Consider the following 24,211-nt stretch of genomic DNA (forward strand, 5'->3'; position numbering starts at 1 on the left):
TGTGTGTGTGTGTGGGAGCTCTTATAACAAGTTGTGTGTACACTATGTTCTGAGCAGTTGTAGCTGGGGAACAGGAATGTTATGTTTTGGCCACTGATTTCATTGCGCTCGAGGGCTTTTCTCCGAGAAACGCAGGTTTGAATCCGTCTCCCTTAAAGGACCAATCTACAGCAGAGCACAACATCTGCACCAAGGCCACAATCTGGCGCCTTAACCCCTCATCAATAACCTGGCCTTGGGTGGGAAAGTGTGTATGGAGTCTTTACATATTGCAAAAGCTTTTTTGACTCCAAGGTTTTTTTTTGACACTCCGCCTCACTTATTTTTCAAATGCATCCAAGGCCTTCCATGTATTTGTTTTTAACTTCATTCAGCAGGCACTGATATAAGTGCCCCACTTCTGTGCGATGGAACGGTGATCCGATGACAGTCCATTAAAGGGCCAAAGAAATAACTTCAAGCTTCCAGGACCACGCACAAAGGAGTTAGGAATAATTACTGGAATTTCAATCTTTTATTTTAATAGATTAAACTAATCTGATTAATCAAGACGAAACTCAATTGGTGTTTCAGATATATATCAGTCAGGTTAGAGCTTATGTATCTTGTAGCTGCAAAAAAATGACAGATACTTGAGAAAATTGTCTCCAACACTAAGGAATTATTAGTGTAAAGTAAAGAAACAGGGCGAAAAAGGGAACACACACACACACACACACACACACACACAAACACACACACACAATTATAGCAGACAGACAGCAGTAGGGCTCCATTGCACAGACTGCTCTTTGGGGACTCTCCACTCCACTGAGAGTTGCCTTCATCCTTATATCCCTGCACAGGCCGGAGGTGGGCGGCGGGGTCTTCACCAGACAGAAGAAAAGGAAAATATTTGAGTGCACTTCTTCAGCTTAATGGTTCAGTGAGCCACGTTTGTTGCTGTGGTTAAGAGTCCAGGCTCTGTGAAGCCCTCTGCCAACACGCAGACCAGGACAACTACACACACATCGGATATCCCTTTCCATGCTAGGGGCGACCCACAGCTAACAGGTGGCCTGGTGTCTGGAACCAGAGCCAACATCCCGCAGAGGCAGAGGAGTACAGCGTCAAGGGGAAGGAGGGGGAAGGCAGATCAAATGGGAAATCCATCACAACAAGGGAATTGAACAGGCTAACTATTTGGTGTTCCTCTGGGCTCAACTAACAATGGCGAGTCAGGCTTTCTCTTCATTTTTGACAGTGAAAGCGGATGTATGCGGAAAGTGGTCAGACCGTTATTTTTAGTGCAGTGCAGCGGAGGATGCTGATGGCCTATTTTCTACCTCGGCTGTTCCCTGGTCTTAAAATCAGCCCTCTTGTCCTGATTTCACCCTGGGCAACTAGGTTTGAGTGGTTCCCCCCTATGCTGCCTTTTAGAAAGTATTCACATCACTGTGCATTCTTCAAACTGTCGCCACCTTTTTTTTTTTTTGCATCACATTCAATGGGCTGTGGCTACAAACCACATTGAAAGCAGCCAGTTTGGAAAAGGCACTGGGCGTGGCTCAGTTTTAGGCAGAGCAGGCGTTACTAAGCTGAGAAATGTTCAACATGGACTGTTTCTGAGGTCAACTAATCACAATGAGCTCAAGCATGTTAGTATTTTACTTCCATAAAGTGTTTGGACAGTGCCTATGGGTTCAGCTCCCAAAATACTGCATCCAACATTTCCCTCCATGAAACTGAAGCTATGGCTCATTAGATCCTTGCTGCCTCTCATATGCCTACTTCTCCGCTGTACTTCAATTTTCAGGTCTCAAGCCGACGCCAAGATTACCATGATGAGATCATCAGGGTTTTTAAGTTCCCTCCAGAGCCACTGAACACATTATACTGCTGTTTTCACAGGTTAAGCAGTGTCCCTGGCGATGTGTGATGATACAATTCGTGGAGTGAATCTGGGCGTTTAACACAAATAGCTTAACAAGTGGCAGCAGAGCTGTACAAATATCAAAAACATAATAGGAGCTACGCTGCTAGGTGAGTAATCTAAGCTGCATCCTGAGGCGTAAAAATCTAGTGAGATAATCTAAACTTAATTAGTGTGTATTTTTGGTCTTAAGTGTGAGTTATTGGGGTTTTTGTTTAACTGTAAAAATGAAAGAACATTTTGTCAGGACCAAAGTAAAAGTTCACACAAATATATGAACATTTTAAGTGTATGGGAGCGATAAAATACAGGAGTGTGTTGCAGGCAACTCTAAACTTGTTACCAGGTCAACACAGTTTAAGCTTGAAATTTAGAGCAAGAATAAGAAACACAAAACCTGCAGTGACCGATGCATGACCCGAAACACAGCCCCCCCCCCCCCCCCCCACACACACACACACACACTACTGCAGCGGTTAGAGGAGAGTAATCGCTCAACAGAGGAGGGTGCGACCCAATCATGTGCCGATGCATCCAAATGAGAAAGTTGATAGCACCCAGTGGTGAAGTTAGTCTGTTTAGTGTATTCTTCTAATCTGTGTGCTATACCATTTGTTAATAATGTGCATGTGGTGTGTATCTGACACCCTTGTTCTGGGCAACAAAAAGAAAGGGGGTTCAGGCCATGTTAACAAAAAGGGAGATCTATGAAATACTGCAAGACAAGTGAAAAATTCCTCACTCCTCGACTTGGCTTGTTTACCTTATGTTTCTTGCCCGGCTCGCGCTCCCCTCCTGCCTTATCCTTTTTGTTGGAGAATGTGAACTTGACGTCCCCCTCCTCGAAGGCGTAGGGGTCCACCTCCGGCTCGTGATCTCCGTCAGTAATGGCAGCAGATAAGTACTGGTTTCTCCGGGCTCGATACATCTGAACACGTTCTTCCGACACCTTCAGTTGCCATTTAGATGTGGACATGACCCTGGGAAGAGAACAATGCGCAAGTGTTAGATGACCGTCAGAAAAAATTACAATTTGGGTACCACTCATTCATTCTTAATGTGAACTCCAAGGGCTATATTTTAATCAAGGAGCATTACACATTACCAGCCCGATAATATGGCAAATGATGCATGTCAGTTGCATGTAAAAAAAAAAAAAGAGAAACAGAAAAAAGACTTAAAATGATTCTCTGTACTAAATTTTGGCAAGTGGTAGATTTCCTCAACTGCTCTCTTTTGACCCGATGCTGTCTGATGTGATATGTTGCTATGGTCATTAGCTGCATTAACAGAAATGGCAGCGTTTGCAGACAATTCTGACAGCTTTCCTGCAACACAACGGATGCATCGTGTTTGTTGTCAGACAATCACGTCTCTGGCAGACTGACGGAAACATGGAGGCTGCCGCACCGACTGCTCAAACACTTTTACAAACACGTTTATCACCTGTTGCTGTGAAAATGCTCATCGAAATCTCTTACGTCACTATGACTGTGGCCCGAGAAACCACAGGCTGCGGGGCGGGAGACGAGGGACTGACCCAGGTTACGTGTAATCGCCCCCCTTCACTGCCTTCTACATTTCTCTCTACTCCTGTCCTCTCCTCATATCTGTCCGGCTATGATGTGAGGTGATGGTGTGCACTGGCCTGGGCCAGAGATTAGCAGCCATTCAGGGAAGCGGCTGGGAGGATAACAGCTCACTAGAACAGTTCCTTTGAGTGGCTCGCCCCTTGGGATTGCATAACCTCGATGATAATTCCCACTACGGCCACCCTACGCCCTGCTGGTCACTCTGCACATTGGACAGCAACCCCCTATTCTGTCCATCTGTGATCCTTTACCTTGCTACCAGCTTCCTCTCGGTGGAAGTCTCTCTCCAGTACCTGCCAAACTGATAGCCAAGCAGACAGCATTTCTATCAGTCTCAACTCCACTACAATAGCAGAGAACTGTAAGAGAACTTTATCTAACTCATCCATTATTCTTCTTATCTCCTAACTCCAGTGTTTGTATCAATGCGTAGCGCACACTGGAGATGTTTGATGTCAAAAGAGCACATCGCAAGATATTAACAAGCTGTGTTCAGCTAAGCGCTATACTGAACCTTCCCGAAGCTAAGGAATGAGAGGGGTGGTGTGAGGTAGGGGATCTGAGAGAGGGAGAGAGAGAATGAGAAAGAGGGAGAAAGTGGGTTTTGAATCATTACGCTTTCAAAAAAAAAATAATGTTTTTTTTTCTTTTCTGGGCAATTGAAATTGCTGCAAAGCGGCCCCGGAGCCACAGGGGAAAAAGGTGAGAGGGCCTGGATGAGATGAGATAAAATGCGTTAAGATACGCTAAGATATGTTATATATGATAAGATATGTTAAGATACGTTAGATAAGATATGTTAAGATACGTTAAGATACGAAAAGATACGTTAAGAACCGTCAAGATAAGATACGAAAAGATACGTTAAGAACCGTCAAGATAAGATACGTTAAGATACGATAAGATATGTTACGATACGTTAAGATACGTTAGATAAGATAAGATATGTTAAGATATGTTAAGATACGATAAGATACGTTAGATAAGATATGTCAAGATACATTAAGATATAAGATACGTTCAGATAAGATACATTAAGATACGTTAAGATACATTAAGATGAGATACAAATTCACTTGTTACAGCATCAGCAAGAGTCAAGGCATCAGGATAGAGGCAGAAATATCACAAAATATACAACGAATTAAAATGGACGAGCATCAACCAACGATTATTCCTTCGCACGTGTCACTCACTCTGTGACCGACAGCAGGTTGTCCTGCGATGCCGAGGCGTCGTCCCTCAGCTTGTCCCCTGGCAGCAGTGGTGTGGGCATCTCGGCTTCTTTCCTGCGGGGCAGGTTGAATAACCGCCATGGAGCGTGGGAGCCGTTCTCCTCCAGGTTAACCGCCGAGCCCACATACACGATGGGCTCAGGAGGCTCGGAGTAGACCGAGACCCCGTGATGGGGGTGATGGGAGTGGAAGTGCTGATTCAAACCCTCTGACCTGCTGAGCTCCTCGCCGCTGCCCTTCACCCCAACAAGACAGGGCTCTGGGGGTGGTTGGTAAAAGTGTTGGCTGTTGGGAGTTGAAGGGTTCTTCATGCCCTCCCCCGACTCCTCTCCACGCTCGCAGGGGTGGGGGCTAAGTGGTGGGGGTTGGGGTGAGTTGGCCTGTTCTGATGGCCCGGTGCTGACCCCCCCACTGTGGAGCTGGGGGGCTTTTTGGATGGCAGACACATCTACAGAGCGAATACTAGGGAATCTCCCTCCATCCTGGCTCCTCATGGTCAACCTTTGACCCGCAGTTGTCTCGTTCTCTATCGAGGCCTCGTCGCTGGTCAGGCTGCGATGATGGAAGGGTGTCTGAGGTCTCTTCTGCTGCTTGTCCCCTTTCTCAGGCTTCTCTCCCCCAGCTTTGTGTTTGGTAGGAGGCTGGGAGGGCTGACCTGCTGACTGAGCTTGGCCCGGGGTGCTGCCCGCTCGCTGCTTCACTGATTTGTATCTGCAGTTGAGAAGACAAGCGGGAACACAGTGAGACTACGTAGTCAAAGGTCAATAAGCAAAATGGCAGCAGAGACAGATAAAACCTGTCAAGCCATGAAGTCTCAACTTTTTTTGGATAAAGGTAAAATATGTCACAACATACATCATATATGACTAATATTAATTTATTGGCCAACAAATCATATTCACAATCATCACATCATAATTTCCTTCAGTGAAAATGAAATGGAAAAATGTCCATTCCCACTAAAATCGTAAATCATATCACAGTTACAATGTGATGCACACTGAGGATTTTTCCTTTTCCTGATGTGCTGAGATCTTAAACAGCTTATGTAAATTCTCCCTCTAATCCCTCTCATCTAATTCATAAAAAAAAAACCCACATAAATTACCTCAATTACTCTTATCTGCAACATGGCAGCCCCACTGATTCACCTCAAATCAATAAGCATGAAACACTCCAGACAACAACGAAAGGTGCTTTATGTAGGAATGTGAAGCAGTTTAAACATATTAATTGCTTTTTTTAATTCCAATGTGTGAATAGTTTGTAATACAGCTTCAACAATGACATCTTCCTCGACTATCTCAGTTGCCTATAACAGCCTGTGCACTGATTTCTATGTAAAGGACAAGGGGCACAATTTCCTGGAAAATGCAAAGGATGTGACATTCATGCTCGCTGCTGAGAGCTTTGTCTCAATGCCTCTCTCCCGCTCCACTACAGACTTTATCATCCCAAGAAAGGTAACTGACCTTGGACAAAATGGGAGCTTTAAAAGAACTCCAGGATTAGACTTTAACACATTAAGGTATCAGACTCGTGACAACCCAGTAATCAGAACACCTGAAACACTATAATCTCGAATGCTGTTTGATTACTCGTAAACAAATAATAAATACATAAAGGATACATGATAATTAAAAACCTGAACAAACAAGTGTATATACAATCTCCATCAAACGGAGATTGTCAAAACTGAGCTCGTCAACATTGCTTTGACAACCTTTAGTCAAACTCGCCACATTTGGCTTTATCTGGAGAGTCAAATATATTTTATAGTCTCACATGTAGTTTAGAGTCAAACTACAGAAACAGTGTGACCACAGTTACCTCATGTTATGCCTGTCGATCACCTTCAGCCTTCTCTAGGTCACGTCACTGTTATGGCTGTTGCCCAGGACGCTCGCTTGCGCCTACCTGTGGCGTGTGAGCACCAGACGAGCAATTGGAAGCTCACTGCAGTTCACTTAACAACCACCGGTGTCGTTAACGACAAGGGTTTTCTGAATGTTGTACAAACAACCCTTGGGCAATAAGAGTGTGATCACTGTGGCACATCTCACTACACTGTGAAAATCCATCTCCTGTGTTTGTTGAGCCCACTGAGTGGTGACCAAATCCGGGTGTTGTTGAAGAAGCTGTGCCTTTTTAATGGCTGAGGTACGCGCATGTCCTGACTATAAGATGTCAAGATAAGCAGACACATGGAAGGCTTCCATCTACTAAACAAGGCTAATAGCCATTAAAACTGGCAATGAGGAGCGCTTCCCATCTCAGTGTCGCCGAAGTGCTGGGTGGCTTCCAACAAATTAACATGCTCCAGCCGACTGGCCCAATCCACTTTGCTCTTGCCTGTGGTCCAAGTCGGCTCTCCTCTCCCGAGGCCAGTGTTTCAGGTATTTACATTTTGCAGTGGTGGTCTGCTACTGCAAAATGTAAATAACATCATTGAGTGGCAATCACACGAGGGCAGCACAGGGCTTTTCATTTTAAATGACAGGTACGTAATGTGGAGACACCTGGATGAGGCGAAAGGCAGAGAGAGAAAGGAGTGAAAAATAACTATGGTAGATTTAACGACAATAAGTTGCAAGATTTTTACTACCTATGGATATTCACCTCAACCGCCAGCGTCAGATGTGCGGGAACCACCCGGGTAAAACAAAACCTGGTCGGACTTGCTGCAGCACACTCTCAGTAGACTACCTGTCAAGTTTCTACTATGTACTGTTCCTGAGTCATGTTGAGAATGTGTCTACAGAGTCACAGACACCAGCATGACAACTTTGTCTTGCAACCATTGCCCATGGCTGCATGACATAAAGACATTTAGGCGCACCCATATTGACTAATTTGAATTGTTCTGAGCTAAAAGCTGTTAACAGCAAGAGGAGGCAACACAAAATCTTTTTACCACCACAACAAACCCCTTAAGCGCTCTATTAGAGGTTAATCTGTTCCTTGTCCCTCAAATTATTCAGTGCGGAAAAATGTCTGAAAAACAAAAAGCAGAGGTCTACGTCCTAGCACGGTCGTCACTTTGATGAACGGAAAACTATGAATAATAACATAATTGTCCAAGTCTGGACGTCTGACCTATAAGCCCGCTGTGCCTGTATTCGAAGCTCCGAACAGTTATACTCTGTATAACCTCTTCGAAATGTATCTAAGCGCACATACTATATGAGCGATGCCTGCACATACTGTGCATTCACATGGAATGCGACTGACCTCGAACAGTTGCAGTATGACCTCTGTGATGGCTCCACAAAATCCCAGGCTCCCACTTTCTCCGTCAGCTGCTCCTCACATGTACCGTTGGTTGCAGCTGAGAACTTCCGCCTGAGGAGGAAAACAACACACTTTGAAACGCAAATTTTCCCAAAGGGCGTATTTTAAGTCTTAGCTACACCCTTGGCTCGGTTTCATGCAGTGTTACTTATGTGTAGAGACTAATGCTCTTTTTTTATCATACAAGTTTTAAATCACAAATCCTTAAAAGTGTACTGCATCGTCTCACGTTCCTTTGGTATTCGGTAAAAGCTTTGTGCCGAGGATGATTTCATAGCTTTGCTCGGAGCAGTAAAATTTTGGCTGACAAGCAAACAGCTAACTACAGCCGACATTCTGTGCTTGGTCAAGGGGCAACACATCCCAGGGTGCTCCCAATGTGTCAGAATCACTGATGTTGAGTTAAACAAAAGACCAAGGGACAATACTGCAAGCTTACTTCAATTACTTGTGATCGTCATTTCCTTCTTTTTTTTGAAAGATTTTTTTTTTTATTTCTAGCTAATGTATGAACAAAGAAAATGTAACAGAAAAAAGTTTAAAACAGAAGAAAACAAATGTAGTGTATACTGTGTACGGCAGATTTGTAGTCGACAGGTGCTGGAATAGAAATACACTGAAAGGCAACAGTGCTGTTGGGTACAACAGTCAGAGAGCTGTGACCAGCATCCCTTCAAATGCAAAACGCAGAAACCTGCCATTGCACATTAGTCAAGGTTAAAAAAATAAATACAAAATAATCTGGCCAATGCAGCACCTTGGGCCAGCTGAAGTACTTGGCTTTTTGAGCGGTTTTCAGTTAGACAATGAAAATGATATCCTCAACTTTTCAAGTACTCAAGCACTCAACGCTGCCACACGACTGTGCTCTTCTTTACTCTGCCTTTTCAGTCTATATCTCATAAAAGTGCTAATAAAATGTGGGGAAAAAATCTGTTAGAAGAGTAGCATTAGTATAAAAAATAGCTTCTCCTGACTGTGGTGGAGGTGCTTTTTAAGCAATCAGAGGAGAAAAATGTTTTAATCACGATTTGTTGTTTTTGCAGAGCACAACTCATGCAGGCAGACCAGTTAGAAGAACACAATCATGTGTGTTGGTTTGACATTTTATTTGTTTGATTGAGTTCTTCATTTACATAAACTATAACTTTAATTCCTGATTATTCTGTGCCTGTTTCCCGACACAGCAACGGACTCACTTGTTCTGGGCTCGGTTGATATTGCACTCTTGCCATACGCGCTCCACCACCTGTGTTGATAGCCGCCGTGGAATCTTGCCTCCATGGTGACTTGTTCTGTCCAAGCTGAACACATCGGATGATGGGGGTATATTAACCCACTTCTTGGCCGAGTGAGGGTCCACTGGGGAGGGAAAGAACACGGTTAACACACCGTTTGATCCTTTCAAGTGCAATCTTTGAACTTGTGTGAAGTCTTTATTTGCCAACCATATACATCTACACAGTGTGGATCACTACCTGTCTGCGTCTCCTCAGGTGATGTGGGAGGGGTGAGGGTCACTAAAGAAATGGCGGGCTCTCGCTGGGAAGCAGGCACTTGGTGGCCACCCGAGTAGACGGCAGTGCAGTGGGAAGACCCCACAGGGGCCACAACAGGGATATCTGACTGGGGCACCAGCACCAGGCAGGCTGGGTACACCATCCGCACACCACCTACACACACACACACACACACACACACACACACACACACACACACACACACACACACACACACACACACACACACACACACACACACACACACACACACACACACACACACACACACACACACACACACACACACACACACACACACACACACACACACACACACACACACACACACACAAGAAGGGTGAACAAGAACCAAACAGGCTAAACCACAGCATTCAATCCACATTGTACTTAGATAAACTTGTATATTATTTTAAAAAACTGACCAACGAGGACCTCCACGGAGGCCAGAGAGTCATCTTCCCAATCCATGTCCTCCGACAAACCCTCCTTAGCACTGGGGCCGATGGGATAGAACTGGTTCCACTCCTCAATCAGTTTCTTAGTGGGTGGGTCTGACATCTTGAATGACTGGCCAGTCAGTGTCCCGTTCAGGCCGAAAGGACTCAGGATCACTGGTGAGAGGGAAAGGGTGGAGAGGAGAGGGGAGGAGAGAAAAACGGAACAATGTTCAACAGCATGAGTACGTCTTCTGCTCTGAACTGAGGAGCGGTGGCACAATCAAGCCTGCATCATTCCGACGAGACAGATCCTTCCTTCTTTCACCTCTGAATCAATTTCCTCCTTAAATTCCCTCATAACTTCCACGTTTTAACTTACTTAATTGCTTCTCATTTTTCTTATTTGCTTGTTTCCCTTTCAGTTTAGTTCATTTCCCAAGTCCTTATACTTCCTCCTTTTACAATCCTCTAACATTGTTTCCACAATTCCGCTCAGCTCTCGGCTCTCTACTGCCTTTCATTCCATAGTTTTATTCTTTCTTCTTGCTCCACTTCTTCCTTCTCCTCTCGTCTTTACCAAGAAATCCGTTCCCACTCTTTATCTTTTCCTTCCTGTACTTTTCCCACTTCTCCACTTTTTTCCCTTACTATCCTGTGTCACCTATCCTACCTTATGTCCTAGCCTTTGCCCTTCAATTCATAGTTTCCTTAAATCCATTCTTTTCTCTGTATTCCCCCTAACCCTCACAATAATCAATTTTTTTTTCTCCATTTTGATCATCCTTTCTTTTTTACCTCTCTCTTGTGCTTTTCTTTAACTATGGTTCTGTTATCTCTGACCTTTTCTCCAGCACCGCTGGACTTGGCTGGTCCCAGCTGAATCACCAGATACTTACACAGCTATCCAGACGCCAATTATTAGCCAGTGCTGGCCTCACAGAACCCATAAACAGAGGCTTATAAAGAACGTCCACTCCTCGTCAAACACATTTGACTGCACAGACAAATAGGAGTCACACAGCAAGCCCATCAGTCTGCCTACGGAGCAGACCTCCATCCATCAGGGAATCAAAATTCTTCCATGAACTAACATATGAGCATATGATATATGATATGAGCACAGATACCATTTACACATCTACCTGACAAGTCTATATGAATAAACAGACTGTCAGCTCGTAATGCTTCCACTTTCTGTTGATCACACACACACACCCACACCCACACACACACACACACACACACACACACACACACACACACACACACACACACACAGGGTGTGTGAGGGAGCATTTGTTAATGTCCCAAGGTGCTCTGCTTTTCTGGGATGTCATTATGAGACTGGATGGCCTCTGTCTCCAGGTATTGATCCTTGGGCTGGACCAAAGAGCGGCTTCCAGGATGGGAAAATGGAGGCAGACAAAGAAAATGGTTGGAAGAGGAAGACAAGACGCATTAGCAGAGTTGCAGTAGAGAGGGCTCGGGGATGGGGGGCATTTGTTATAAAAACGTCCCACAGACGGTGAGCATCACCTCCCTAATCCCCTTATACTTCAAACTAGAATCTTTGATATTTAATAAAATAAAGGCTCATCTTTGGTATTATTTATGGTTTGCATCATTTCATTTCCAATAGCCCTTCTGACATACTACCCTGTCAATAGAGTAGTTCATATTTGAAGCTGAATTTCAATTTCATGCTATTCTCATATCTGCTTCTCTGTTTACTCTCCTTACAGCTCTGTTAAGTCACTGCTACTGCTTCACATTAAGAGCCTTTGAGTGGCAAAGGGCTTTTACTTTGAAGTAGGCACAGGAAACACAATATATATTTGTGCAGCGCTGACCACAATCGTTCTTCAACAAAACAAGCATGCGTGATGTGAGCACACAGATCAGCGAGACAAGCCAGCATCCAGAGACCGCAGTTCTGCTCCACATGCAAAAAAGGCAGTCCTGCAAGAACCGCGCTGTGTCGAGCGCAAACTCAACCAACCGTACACACCCGCAACAGCTTCAACACAAAGCTCATTCAACACCTGCTCCGGGTTTTGAGACTAATGAAATGTCATAGCAATGGATCAACAGGAGCAGCCATAGTCAAGTGTTAAATGAAGAGCTGCAGGTGACAGGCTGCACACGTCCGACATTTTTTTGTGCAGTGCTATTGTATTTCTGCCAAAGTAGCTGCTCAAGGAGTGTTTTCTGTGCTTGCTGTTACCATAGTTACCACGGGTGTCACTAAATCAGCCCTTTTAACCAGAAGATTCAGAGCTATTACAATTCGGAAAGAAGACTCTGGTATACATGCAAAAAACCCACTTTGTTGTCAGGTGGTGAAAGATAGAGACGGGCAGCAGGACGTTGCACGTTGGCACCTAGAGAGAAAGTATTTTTTTTATGTCAAAGATATCTGGGTGGTATTCATAAGATTTCACTAATAAAACAATTTTTAAAGCTAAAACAAGATAAATGTCCCGACTGTCCTCCATAACGTTTCACCTACAGCACATACAGTACCACTTCAGCAAAGACATCACAACGGGTGGAATAACCAAAGGTCACTTATGTTGCAGTACACAATAACATCCAGCTATGGCCGATCATATTAACCCTAATTAAGTTTAAGTCCAATCCTTTCCCGTTACATTTCTGCATTTTTTGCTGTGCACACACTCCTGCGACCTGAGGTCGGTTGTGGAAGAGATCAAATTTCGCACAATTATGGAAATGGTTTACCATTTTCCCCATCACCACCGCTTCCCCTCCCTCCCTCCATCCATTCTGCCTCTCTCTCTCTCCCTCTGCCTGCGAGTCTATCCCTGGCTCCCTGAAGACATGTCAAATGTGTTCAGATCAGTGTAATGGGCTGAGAGTTCATTACTTTCACTCTGCGCCCTTTTATGAGGTCACATCCTGGAGAGGTCTGCCTGGCCGAGCGCTCTGCCGCACAGTAAACCAAGCTCGGCAGAGGGGAGGGGAGGGAAAGGTTGTTAAGAGATCGAGATGTGCTGTGATAGTGAAAACTCACCTGTGAACAAATACAATACACAATAGCAGACACAGAACGAACCAAAGTGGTGACCATGAAATTCATACAAATTTGGTTACCTCAAAAAACAATGTTCTCAACCTGGAGTGCAGGTACTGAACCTCCAGTGCTCCAGTAAATTCGTCTCATTTGAATTATTCAGTATCAACATAGAACATAGGAATTCAGCACACTTAATCTAACTGAAACAATGTTATCTCTTCATAGACAAAGACGGGGAGTGTGTGTGTGTGTGTGTGTGTGTGTGTTGGGAACCTGACATGACATGTCTCGAACAACAGAACTGGGAAAATAGAAAGGAAGACAGCCGAGTGAAGCCAGGTCTTCTTAGACCACAAAAAATGAATCATGCGTAACTACCTGCTTTATTTCCAACAAAAACAACAGACTGGTTCAAAGGACGGAAACTTTTCCTGAGGGCTCATGTATCACTCATCTTAAGGAATTTTTCCTGGAATAATCATTGTGCAACTTAAATCAGAAGAGAAGTGTGTGTTCTACCTTGAGTGAGGTGCAGGTGGTATGTTGCTGTTAAGTTAAAGGAAAGTTTTTTTAATGTGACAGTCTATGAGAGGGAATCACCACGGCAAGTCAGCAAAGTAAAAAAAAGAAAGGATAATGATTGGTACAACTATCCGTGCCTCAGTTTTGATACGAAAACCAACAGGATAGATGTGTCATACTCGTGTGACTTTAATGTAATAATGTTATTCATCAGGCTAAATTATTTCCCGACACAAAATAAGACGATATGTATATTACCGTCATTACATTAATGTCACTATGTGTGAGAGGAGATGCAAGCTAACAATGGTTTTGGAATTACAGTGTTTGGCTTGGGGTGGGACAATAAATTTATAGCCAATGATGGAATATCATTAGGGCCACAGATTTTTATAACTGCGCTGCACTGTAATTTAAAGTGACTAGAGAGGCTTTTCTTTGAAACTGGCAGCACGCCAGTGTAATGAAAGACAGCCTGACAGAAGGATTGTGTACGTACCAGCTTGGCAACAGCCCGCAACACAGCACACCCAAAGCTTACCAATATGTTTCATTCAGAAAATGACACCACTACAACTTACAAGGAAGTTTTATCAGTTAATGTTTCAGGATGATATGAAAGAAATATACTTTAGAAAGCGCATATCCTTTATATGTTCTAGTATACACCACCTCATCTCCTAGGGAAAACAGGCAGTGTGATAAACCCCTATTTTATTGCATGCATTTTCTCAAGCTAATCATATCCACTAGGGATGCAACGACGCAACTTTTTTTAGTCCCAGTAAGGTTTCTGATACCCACACCCTGGGTTTTGGCCAAACTGTGGTACCATTCTGATAGCACAGTTTGTCAGCTGTGTTTTAATTTGCCTTGCTACTGCCACCCCCTCTAGACAATGTCTTTGCTCATATTGCAATTAACTGTAGGAGATGTTGATGAAGTTTTTAGCTCCCTTCATGCTATGCCATCTCTCTGATGACGCATAGTGTTGTACAAGCGCATTCAATTCAAAGAATTTCATTTACGGAACCCATAGATCAGCCCTATAGTCACTTGTACCCAACCCTGCTTGTCAGTATCGGCATGATGACATCACTATAGGATCAGTGCTTTCACTAAGCAGTAATGTGTGTAACAAATATAGGGCCACCGTGGATTTTCAGATTTTTTACTTCAGATAAATCATTCCTGAAAGAAGCATTCACTACAGCAACATCTACATGAGGTACGAAAATGATCTTTCAATATTTTATTTGTATAGTTGTTTCTTTGGCTCTTCACATCGGCCCAATGACACACGACGTAGTTGCAGGCTGACGATTTTTTCCAACCCTTTGTTGTCTGCTCTTGACAGCAGAGTTCTGAGCGCGTAATGATTCAACCTATTCTTGGTAACTCTTACAACGTATACAGTTTTAAAACCAAGCCCTGTCAGACGCGGCAACGCGTCATTATTCTTAGAATTCAAACACTACATCTCTCCAAACCCATTATATATTCTGTATGTAGTGAAGATGTAAAAGGTGTTAATTTTGTCATAATCTGTGGATGAATTCTTGAGTTACAGCCAAAAACCTGACTCCCCTTATCTTTGATCACCTAATCATTTCACTCTTAAGTCCAAGAGAACATTTGAACCAAAATTTATGATATTCCCTGAGATATCGCATTCAAGAGAATGGGACGGGCAAACAAATAACCTGAAAACATGATCTTTACACTGTCCATGGCTGCCACTTGTGCAGAGGCATAACACAAAGGATTGTACAGTTGCTTTATAATGTCATTGTTAAATTTAAGTTAAACTGTTCCAACAATTTGTGGCGAGACCTTCCTATTCCGGTCAGGTTGGTGCACTCTCCAACTTGATAACTAAACACATTATTGTCGGATGACCAAAATATAAATATTTTGCTGTTTATCGCAAAAATACGGCTGCGGTTTACATGCATATTTTCCTCAGCTGGCCGTACATTTGAAATAACACTTTCAAAGCAAAAGAAGAAAAAAAACAATAGGCCACTAAGTCCTTTTGTTCTGGCCACTTGAATGCACAGGCATGTGTGCAAACATGCATATATCATAGGGCTTCTACTGGATTCTGTCAGCTGATTATGGCCCTTTTGCTTTGAAACTGAGAATTCCCAGGCAGCCCTGAAGCCCAAAAGTTAAAAGAGAAAACAAGAAGCAAAACATTGGAGCAGTATTTATTTCTTCCCTCAAAATAAGGCTCAGTCTAATGGGCTCTCTTTGTTCATCTGTCACATGCATTATTTCAGACACCACTGATCCGTCTTTAACAAAACTCGGGGGGTAACGATGTGTTCTCACCATAACTGCATAACTCTGTGTGGCACTCCACTTGTGGGTGATATCAAAGTGACTCCAGGACGACACTGATCGTTTGTTTATCCAGCTACTGATCAGAATTCTACCGGAACAGAGGGGAATAATGTGACCCAGAACTGAACCGAACATGGTGCATATGGTGCAAGTTTCCAACTGGCCCAAACGGGGCTTCATGATACACAGAGGACGCAGGTGTTACTGTTGTCGCATAACACGCTGGATTTTAACTGAGAGCGGCTCTGAATTAATCGTTAAAAGCTCAAAGACGCCACGTGTTTCTGGACACTCACCTTGGAAGGGGCTGGATGCCTGCTGGGCCAGAGTGAGGTGCTCCTCCGTCAGGTGGTAGACGGGCTGGTGCTGGTTGATCTCCACGCTGGTGCACACATTGCTCTCGCCATGCAAGAAGAAGGTGAAGGCGCAGGATAGGTGCTCGCTGTGTGGAGGAGGAGAGAGGGAAAGAGATGAGCCTTTTGGGATCGCGCTACTTAAATATGCAGCTTAGAAAAGAGATACAGCTTGCAAGGAATATATCCAATAGAGTATGAGAGACTGCCATGGAAAAAAGGAAGCTTATCAGATGTACGTGTTCCTGTTCCTGTTCACAGAGGCAAAAAAGAAGAGTTGGCAGGCAGGGAAAGGCAGTGAGGGAAAATATGATTATAAAACCCTGTCTTTTTGTCAACGGCAGCAATGGAATCTCTTCTATGACTCACATTCATCTTCTACATGACAGAGACTCAGTAGAAAGATATAAGGAAGTGCTAATCTGTACCACCTCTGGTCATATAAAGATGCCTAATGTGCTTGTTTCAAACTGACTCCTTTATAGACTTTCAACAGCAATTTCAGGAAGTTAACAGAGCAGCGCTCACAGGTGGTTTGTATATGCAAGTGTTTTTTGTGCCTCCCGTCTACGTCGAGCGTGGATAGCGCTGTGAGTAAAACAAAGGGAATAACACACCACAACAAGTACCACACTCTTCGGCTTCCAACGATGCCTGCCGGTGCCAGGCTGACCTCAACAGTGCACAACAAAAGTGTCGAGGGGAAGAAGAAATGGAAAGCAAGGACAAGGCAGATGGGAAAGGGGCAGTGCAAAATGTAGACCATTGTCTATGGACTTCCCTCTCTCTGTCAGCCTGGTCTCATCCAACGTACACCCCCCCCATGTGACAATTGCAGGGGGCAGGAGACAGGGCAAGTGACGGATGACCAAATGAAGGGGTGAAAATGGAAGTGGATCAAAGAGGGTTGCGTCCTCAGAGGATTTGGTTAAGCAAATATCAGTCTTCTCGCCCCGTCTCTCTCTGGCACACCTACTCTGCGGAGGATTAGAGAAAAGGAGCAGAGGCAGAGCAAGCTAGATAGAGAGAGGCAGAGTGCACTTCAATAAGATAATACCACCTACGTCGTGGAGAGATGCCCTAAGCCCCCCAGAGCTTGGCATTAATCTTTGACTTCCTTTTTTATGTTATGATAAGGTGGTGCTGGTTAGGGAAACGGTTATAAATGTACAATATCGACTTTCTATGACAGCCCTGAATGGAGGCAAGAAGGTTAATGAAGGTCAGTCAAAGCAAGAGAGACTTCCTCAGCAGCTCTACCAAAATACAGATGTTTTAGTGTTAAGGTATTAGACTGCTATAACCATTAGATTAAAGGATAGGTGGGTTTGCTTTTTCATGTGAACGCCATGTTTTTATTGTTTAAACCATCGCAATGAAGGACAAAATGATTGTCGCCGTGATAACTTTCCAGAGAGAGTCTAACATTATTAAAGCCCCCCTTGCTGTATTTTGGTGACTGGCAACCCTTTACAATAATTTCACAGTTCTCTGTCTTGAAACTGGACTTCCTGAATCAGATTTCATCACAGCTTTACATTTGAGCCCTGAATGAACTACAGAACGCACATTTGCACAAAGGAAAATCCTTCCATGCTCAACAATGGAGCTGGTGGTATGAAGGGATGTCTTCATGGCACTCTGAAATGTCGAAATGAAAACAGTGCTGTGTGTTTCATAGACAATTGTTGAAGTATTACTGGGAGTCTGATTTTGTCATTTAGGTGAAAATTGTGGGTTTTTTTTAAGTAAAAATAATTAAGAGTCTGCATTATTGTATGCAGTGTATTTTCTTCTCTGCATACAAACACGTAACACAAACCATACATGTGGTGTATTGTGATGACAAATACAAAATCCAATAATTAGTACTAATACTTTGCATAGCTTGTTGCAACAATCCCCACCTGACGCGCGGTACAATGTCTCATTCATAAAATGACCGTATTGTATTGTTGCCCAGGAGACGAAGGATAACATTGAAGTTTTGTTCTACCATTATAGATGGATTAGAGGTAAAACAGGGGTTGTGTTTCTCTTTGAATGGAGCAGGTACCAGTGTAAATACTGATACTACGCTTTTACAGCTTTGCATTATGGGTTATCTGTAGCCTTATTTGCAAGGTATTTCAGAGTCTGACTATAGTGAGTCTTTCAGCGTAAATCGAATCTTAAAAACGTTTGGTTAGTCCAGTTTAACCAGCAGGTCCTGTAGGATGCTGTACCAGTTCTACTGCCACTACTGGAAAAAAATTATGAAGGAAAATGACTTCATAATGTCTGGTATGCATTACACTGTCATTCACATCTCGAATGACAGGTACACAGAGAGGGCTGGTGAAAAGAGTGACGAGCACAGCCATAACCACTGCACAGTGAGCTGTCTGCTGACGTCCAACTGGACAAAATCTCTGGTAAGCAGCCAAAGGCTGTTACATTGTCAGAAGGCTATGGGAGGATGATTAAATTGCAGTTCACATCCATTCACTGTAATGTTATTTTGCATAATTCACAGTGTGATCGCTCAGAAGCATATGACTAATTACTTCAGGACACCCCCAAAAACAATCCCAGTCTGTAAACCTTTCAACGTCTGGATAAAAGATAAGAGGCAAGCAAGACAACAACAGTTAGTGCCAGCGCTCCACTGAGGAGAATCAGTGGATGAATGCGAACAGAAGAAGAAAACACTGGTGAGCAGCCAGGTGGGGTTGTGAAAAGACAACTGGGGAATTAGGCCACATGCTGGCACAGAGAGCAAAGACGCCATTGTCTGGGAGGTGTGTCACGACTGCTCCAGTGCTGGAGTAGTAAACTACACTTGGCTCCTTTAGCTCCTCTCACACAGACTGCTCAAGGTGGGAATGTTGCGTCTCTATTCCACCTCCCGGTTCTGCATGTGGGAAAAAACCCTAAACATTTCGGCCTCTGAGCCGAAAGCAAAGGTAGCCATAGAGCTGGATTGACACCTGGGAAAAAGGGGAGAGCCAGCATTGCAGGACAGACATCGTCATTGTTGACGTCACACCTCTTGTTACAGAATGGCAGCATGCCATCTGAAAAGCCGGCATAATGAGGGGTCTCCTGAATATAGCATATCACCAAACCGCCTGGAGGGTGTGTGAGAAAAGGCAAGGAAAGAATTAACTGCGGAGTAGAATGACAAGCTGACATGGGCCTTTCTTATTTGCACAGCATGGAGACAAACAGTGGAAGCAACAATAAACTTGAACTGCAGGCAAGCGAGGGTTGGTGAGGCTCTCCTGAAAGGGACTATTTAATTCTTGGAAAACTAATGGACTTTATTTTCAAGAATGTGCACGCTGCTAATACTTTGGTACATTTATGCACATGGAGGGAAGGAGTGAAAGTGGGCTTCAGAGCAACGAGGGGGACGAAATGAAAAGCAAGTGAGAGATCGACTACAACAGGGAGGAGCTAAAAACGCGTGTTCGTCGTGTTCTGCAGAGGTCAACAGAACTGCAGTGTACTGTTCTCCTCTGACATGCAATGAAAACCTGACGCTACATTTTCACACACGTGCAAGCACGCCACACACACACACACACACACACACACACACACACACACACACACACACACACACACACACACACACACACACACACACACACACACACACACACACACACACACACACACACACACACACACACACACACACACACACACACACACACACACACACACACACACACACACACACACGGGCACTTGTGGGCTTGAGGTAGAGGGCTGCCATCTGTGGCTCAGCAGGCAGAAGTACAACCCAACTTTCACACGCACGCATGCCAGTATCATACCAGATTCAAATCAATTCATCATGAATGTGACCGTACAGATTGCTCAGTCGGTGTCAACGTATTGGTTAAGAAGATTATCGGGCGTGCCAGCTGTCTCGTACTTAACGGTCACATTATGACGCAATAGTGACAAGTGTATGGCTCATTCTACATGGAAATATTACTTTATACATCTAAATATAAATGACTCTGTAATCTGTTTCGTTTACATCGATAAACTTCTATTATTACTCTTTTAGTGTTTCCGGTCAAAAGACATGAGCCTTTCTAAACTCAACAGGTGCTTGATTCACACTTGGCCAAGCAGAGCACTGAAACATCAAAATTAACATGAGTCCATACATGTCCCCCACTTGTTTCCTATCACGGGAACTGCGTATGCGCACGCGCGTGCAGGAGTGTTCACTGGCCTGTCCACACGTGACACACAAAAAAAGGAATCATGCCAAATTCAGTCCTTCTGCAAACATCCACAACCTGCTAGTGCAGCAAACACAACCACACACGCTTCAGCGTGTGGGCTAAACACACACACCTGCAAACATCAGCTGGTGAACACGGTGGGAAGTGTGTATGTGGGAGCTTGAAAGAGGTGAGCAGGTGAAGTGTAGGCGTGACGAAGTTACTACTCTGATTTAGCATAAATGTAGTACTTTCCAATATTTGATTATATGTAGCTTTTTTCAGGATCGAAACGGGGAGAGTTCTTGGGCTGCAAGATCTTTGTCTCTCTCTCCTCTTTGTCTGTTTCTCTCGAGACTGTTAACTGTCCAATAAAGACTAAAGGTTAAAAACAGAAGAAATATGGAAGACTCGAAGAAATGGTCTGACATTTAGGTAAATGTGTGTCCTTGCCAAGAGTCAAGATGAGAAAACACTCACGGCTGTATGGTGTACGGTGACTCTACAGCTGGCAAGACGAGAAAAAAGCTCGCCTGGCTTGGTCCAAAAGTAACAAAATCTACCTATCAGCACCTCGTAAGATCCCCAACTAACATGTTCAATGTAATTTGTTTAGTCTGCTTGAAAAGTACACGTTGCAGTTTTAGGGGACATTATGTGCTGAACCATTTCTCGGCCAGGTGCTGTGACTTTCTGAACATTTTTGTTAAATGAACATAGAAATCCATGTAAAATCCCCTTCTGCCTGACCTCTAAATTGAATCATAATGAAATTCTAATTTGATTTGAAAACAATTTATTACTTTGCCTCAGGGTCCCCAGGAACCCCCTGAAGGACCCCTCAGGGGCCCTACTCGGTGACACATTGTGCTGTTTCAGTATGTCGAACCTAACTCAAGACTGAGGCTCTCTGGGATTTTAGAATGTCATCTCCCCTGCAGCTAGATAAAGCACAGACTCCAAAAGAAAATGTCCAAAAACCACGACCAGCGTTGAGAACCACAGAACATTGTGCACCTGTGCGATGGAAACGCAACCCGTCAGCAGCACAGTGTGCATGAGCTAAGACATCCCTATTTGAAAGAACTTAATATTTCTCAACTCGTCAGTTTGCTTTGTCATTAGAGGCATTCAATGCATAATTTAATGAGAGAAAAAAAAACATGATCCAACAGGCAGCAGTGTATCCAAAAGACTGAGTTCAACAGCCTTCAAAAAGGCAGATACTTGTCAGAATATTAGGTTCATTAACTAGATTTGTATGATCTCACTTCCCATGTTTTTATTTGCCACTTTCTCTCAGTCATGTTGAGAGGGTATGAAGGGGGAGGGCTGCCGTTGCAGACTGACAAAAAAACCACAAGATCGTTTAATCATCTCTCCATCTCCACCTACTTCTCCCACTCCCGTCCGCTCCGCTCTGCTCTTCATCTATTGACTGGCAAATAGCTCGAGCTGCTCTCTGATCTGTTCCCTCCCGGTCGTCTCCTCGCTGTCACACGCCACTGTTGATTGTTCACTCCCTGCTCCACCTCTCAGATGCAAATGGCCGGTGGCCTTTGGCTCGGTGAAGGGACAATAAGATAATCCAGTGAGGATTTGGAGCAGGGCCACATACAAAAGAGGGCAGGTGGGCATATTTGCCTTCAGCTGGCATGCCATGGAAATTATTTGCCAAAGGCCAGAGGCGACCTGCACGGCGGCAAGTGGAGGCCGAAGTGAGGGAGGGAGCAGAGTACGACTGACAGTCTGTCACATGGATGGTCTGCTGTGTGGCACATGGAGAGACGATCTTCAGCCTCAAGTTTTTGATCCGGCCCTTTACTGTATCCACAATGCATGTGCGTCCAATGCGGCCTTTGGACATTTTACTTCATCTTAGAGTTTATTCACTTTCCCTGCTCCAGTTGAAACACCACAGCCGTGCCCTTTCATGGTTCCATATTTCAGACTTCTTTTAACACTTTTCAAATATATCTAAATTATTCCCCAATCTTCAAAATCTCATATTCTCAAAGGCAGTGACTAAAACTAATAACCATTTTCATTGACTATTAATCCAATGTATACAATGTCAAATAATTGTCAAGAATTTCTCTCAGCCCAAGACGATGTCTTCATATTGCCGGGTTTCTTTTGTCCGACAGACAATTCAAAATCCGAAGACATTCAGTTTACAATGACGTAAAAACAACTAATCATCACAGAGGGGGAGCAGGATAGAACTCAAACGATTAATCAATTATTAAACCATTTGCCGATTCATTTTCCGTGAAACAGTTAATTAATGAATCAAATCAAGTAAGCCAGCTTGATTTTTAAGCTTTAAAGAACAATCATCAAACTTTTGTTCTTATAAGAATTTGTTATCCCCTTAAAACCTACTTGACAACAGTGACGGACAACTGCATTGAGACAATGAAGCAAGATTCTTGTTTCTGTGTAAAACAACAACAACATCTTATTATCGTCTGTGTCTTGTGTCCAGCGGATGTATTTGTGGCTTGTTGTTACAGCAAATGGAAACAAAAGCATTTACCCATGAAGACCTCAAAAGAAACAGAGCATCCAAATCCATTCACTGACAGCCCGAGCTGAGCCAAATTAATGTGCTTTTCAACTTTTTGCATCATGGGATTATGGTGTTCCTGCCAAATTTCCCTGCATTAGTGGCATTCTCATTGAGTTTCATTTCCCAAGCCTTATCAAATTTTGTTTCTACTATTTGCTTCTGTTCTCTAAATAAAGTTACGCAACAAAACTGTGCCCACAAACCAAAGATATTTTTTTTGTTGGTCTTCTTTGTTTGCTTTAAGTTAAGGTGTTGTTAAAGCCTCTGGGGAATTAACGCGGCAGTAGTCAACTAAGCAGTTGTTTAAAAGAAATGATTTCCTTGCTATTGATTTATGATCATTTAATCAAGACTGTAAAAGAGGAAAGAAATAAGTCACTAACCATTAGCTACTGAACATGTTGCTGCTGAGAAGGAACGTGCTTTTCTTTTCAGGTACCAGATGAAAGCGTTTGCACACTCACACACTCACACGTGGTTACTGAGGTAATATGAAACCAGATCTGAGGTGAATCAAAAGTCAATTGGAGGCCATGGAGCCTGAAGTGGTTCAGGGGAATATATGGAGACAGAGGGGTGGGGAGAAAAAGGAAGGAGGCTGCAGAGCTGTGACATTCCACAGATGTTTGTTGGGCTTGAATGGCCGTGCCCTTTGAACTGAGCTTCCGTTTAGCTGATGTACATTTCCTCAGTGCAACAACAACAACAACAACAACAACAACAACAACAGAAGCAGCCTTCCAATGGGAAGAGACCCTCTCTTCCATCTCTGGGCATACAGCTGTCGCCTCTGGTGTGTCATGAATATCTGCCATTTGTAGCAGCTTGTTATTATAATTTGGGGCATGTAAACATGTTTTGACTGGTCATGTGCTGCTGCAGTGACAGGACGAGCTGGCATCAGCACAGTTTCTGACACAACATCAATAAACAATGTTTCTGGAATACCCATCAGCTGCCACGTGAACAAATTTGTAAATTGTTTTGACTTTGGACAGTGACGTAAAAGAGACTTGCCAAAAAAACATAGTCGTTAAATCTTTTTTTGGGAGAAGCAGTGGTACTAATGAGTTTGTATGATTGGTTATACAATAACCACAATCATCTGTCCCTAGAATAAAAAAAAGGAAATACAGATTTTACTTTCATATAAAAGCCACGTTAG

The 24,211-nt window shown here is 43.6% G+C and overlaps 1 protein-coding gene across 1 annotated transcript in view; it reads right to left on the bottom strand.

Moving 5' to 3' along the window:
• The window catches only part of med13a (mediator complex subunit 13a), a 76,756-nt gene that overhangs the window by 17,693 nt on the left and 34,852 nt on the right, over nt 1-24,211 (bottom strand). The window contains exons 4-10 of the mRNA XM_035625132.2: nt 16,192-16,337; nt 9,976-10,164; nt 9,509-9,703; nt 9,230-9,392; nt 7,971-8,081; nt 4,701-5,450; nt 2,676-2,892 (exon numbers count right to left, since the gene is read on the bottom strand). Of these exons, the coding sequence (XP_035481025.2) occupies nt 2,676-2,892; nt 4,701-5,450; nt 7,971-8,081; nt 9,230-9,392; nt 9,509-9,703; nt 9,976-10,164; nt 16,192-16,337 (1,771 nt within the window). The remainder of the gene's footprint in view (nt 1-2,675; nt 2,893-4,700; nt 5,451-7,970; nt 8,082-9,229; nt 9,393-9,508; nt 9,704-9,975; nt 10,165-16,191; nt 16,338-24,211) is intronic.

This window comes from Scophthalmus maximus, chromosome 2, assembly GCF_022379125.1.
Source record: "Scophthalmus maximus strain ysfricsl-2021 chromosome 2, ASM2237912v1, whole genome shotgun sequence".
Classification (NCBI taxonomy): domain Eukaryota; kingdom Metazoa; phylum Chordata; class Actinopteri; order Pleuronectiformes; family Scophthalmidae; genus Scophthalmus; species Scophthalmus maximus.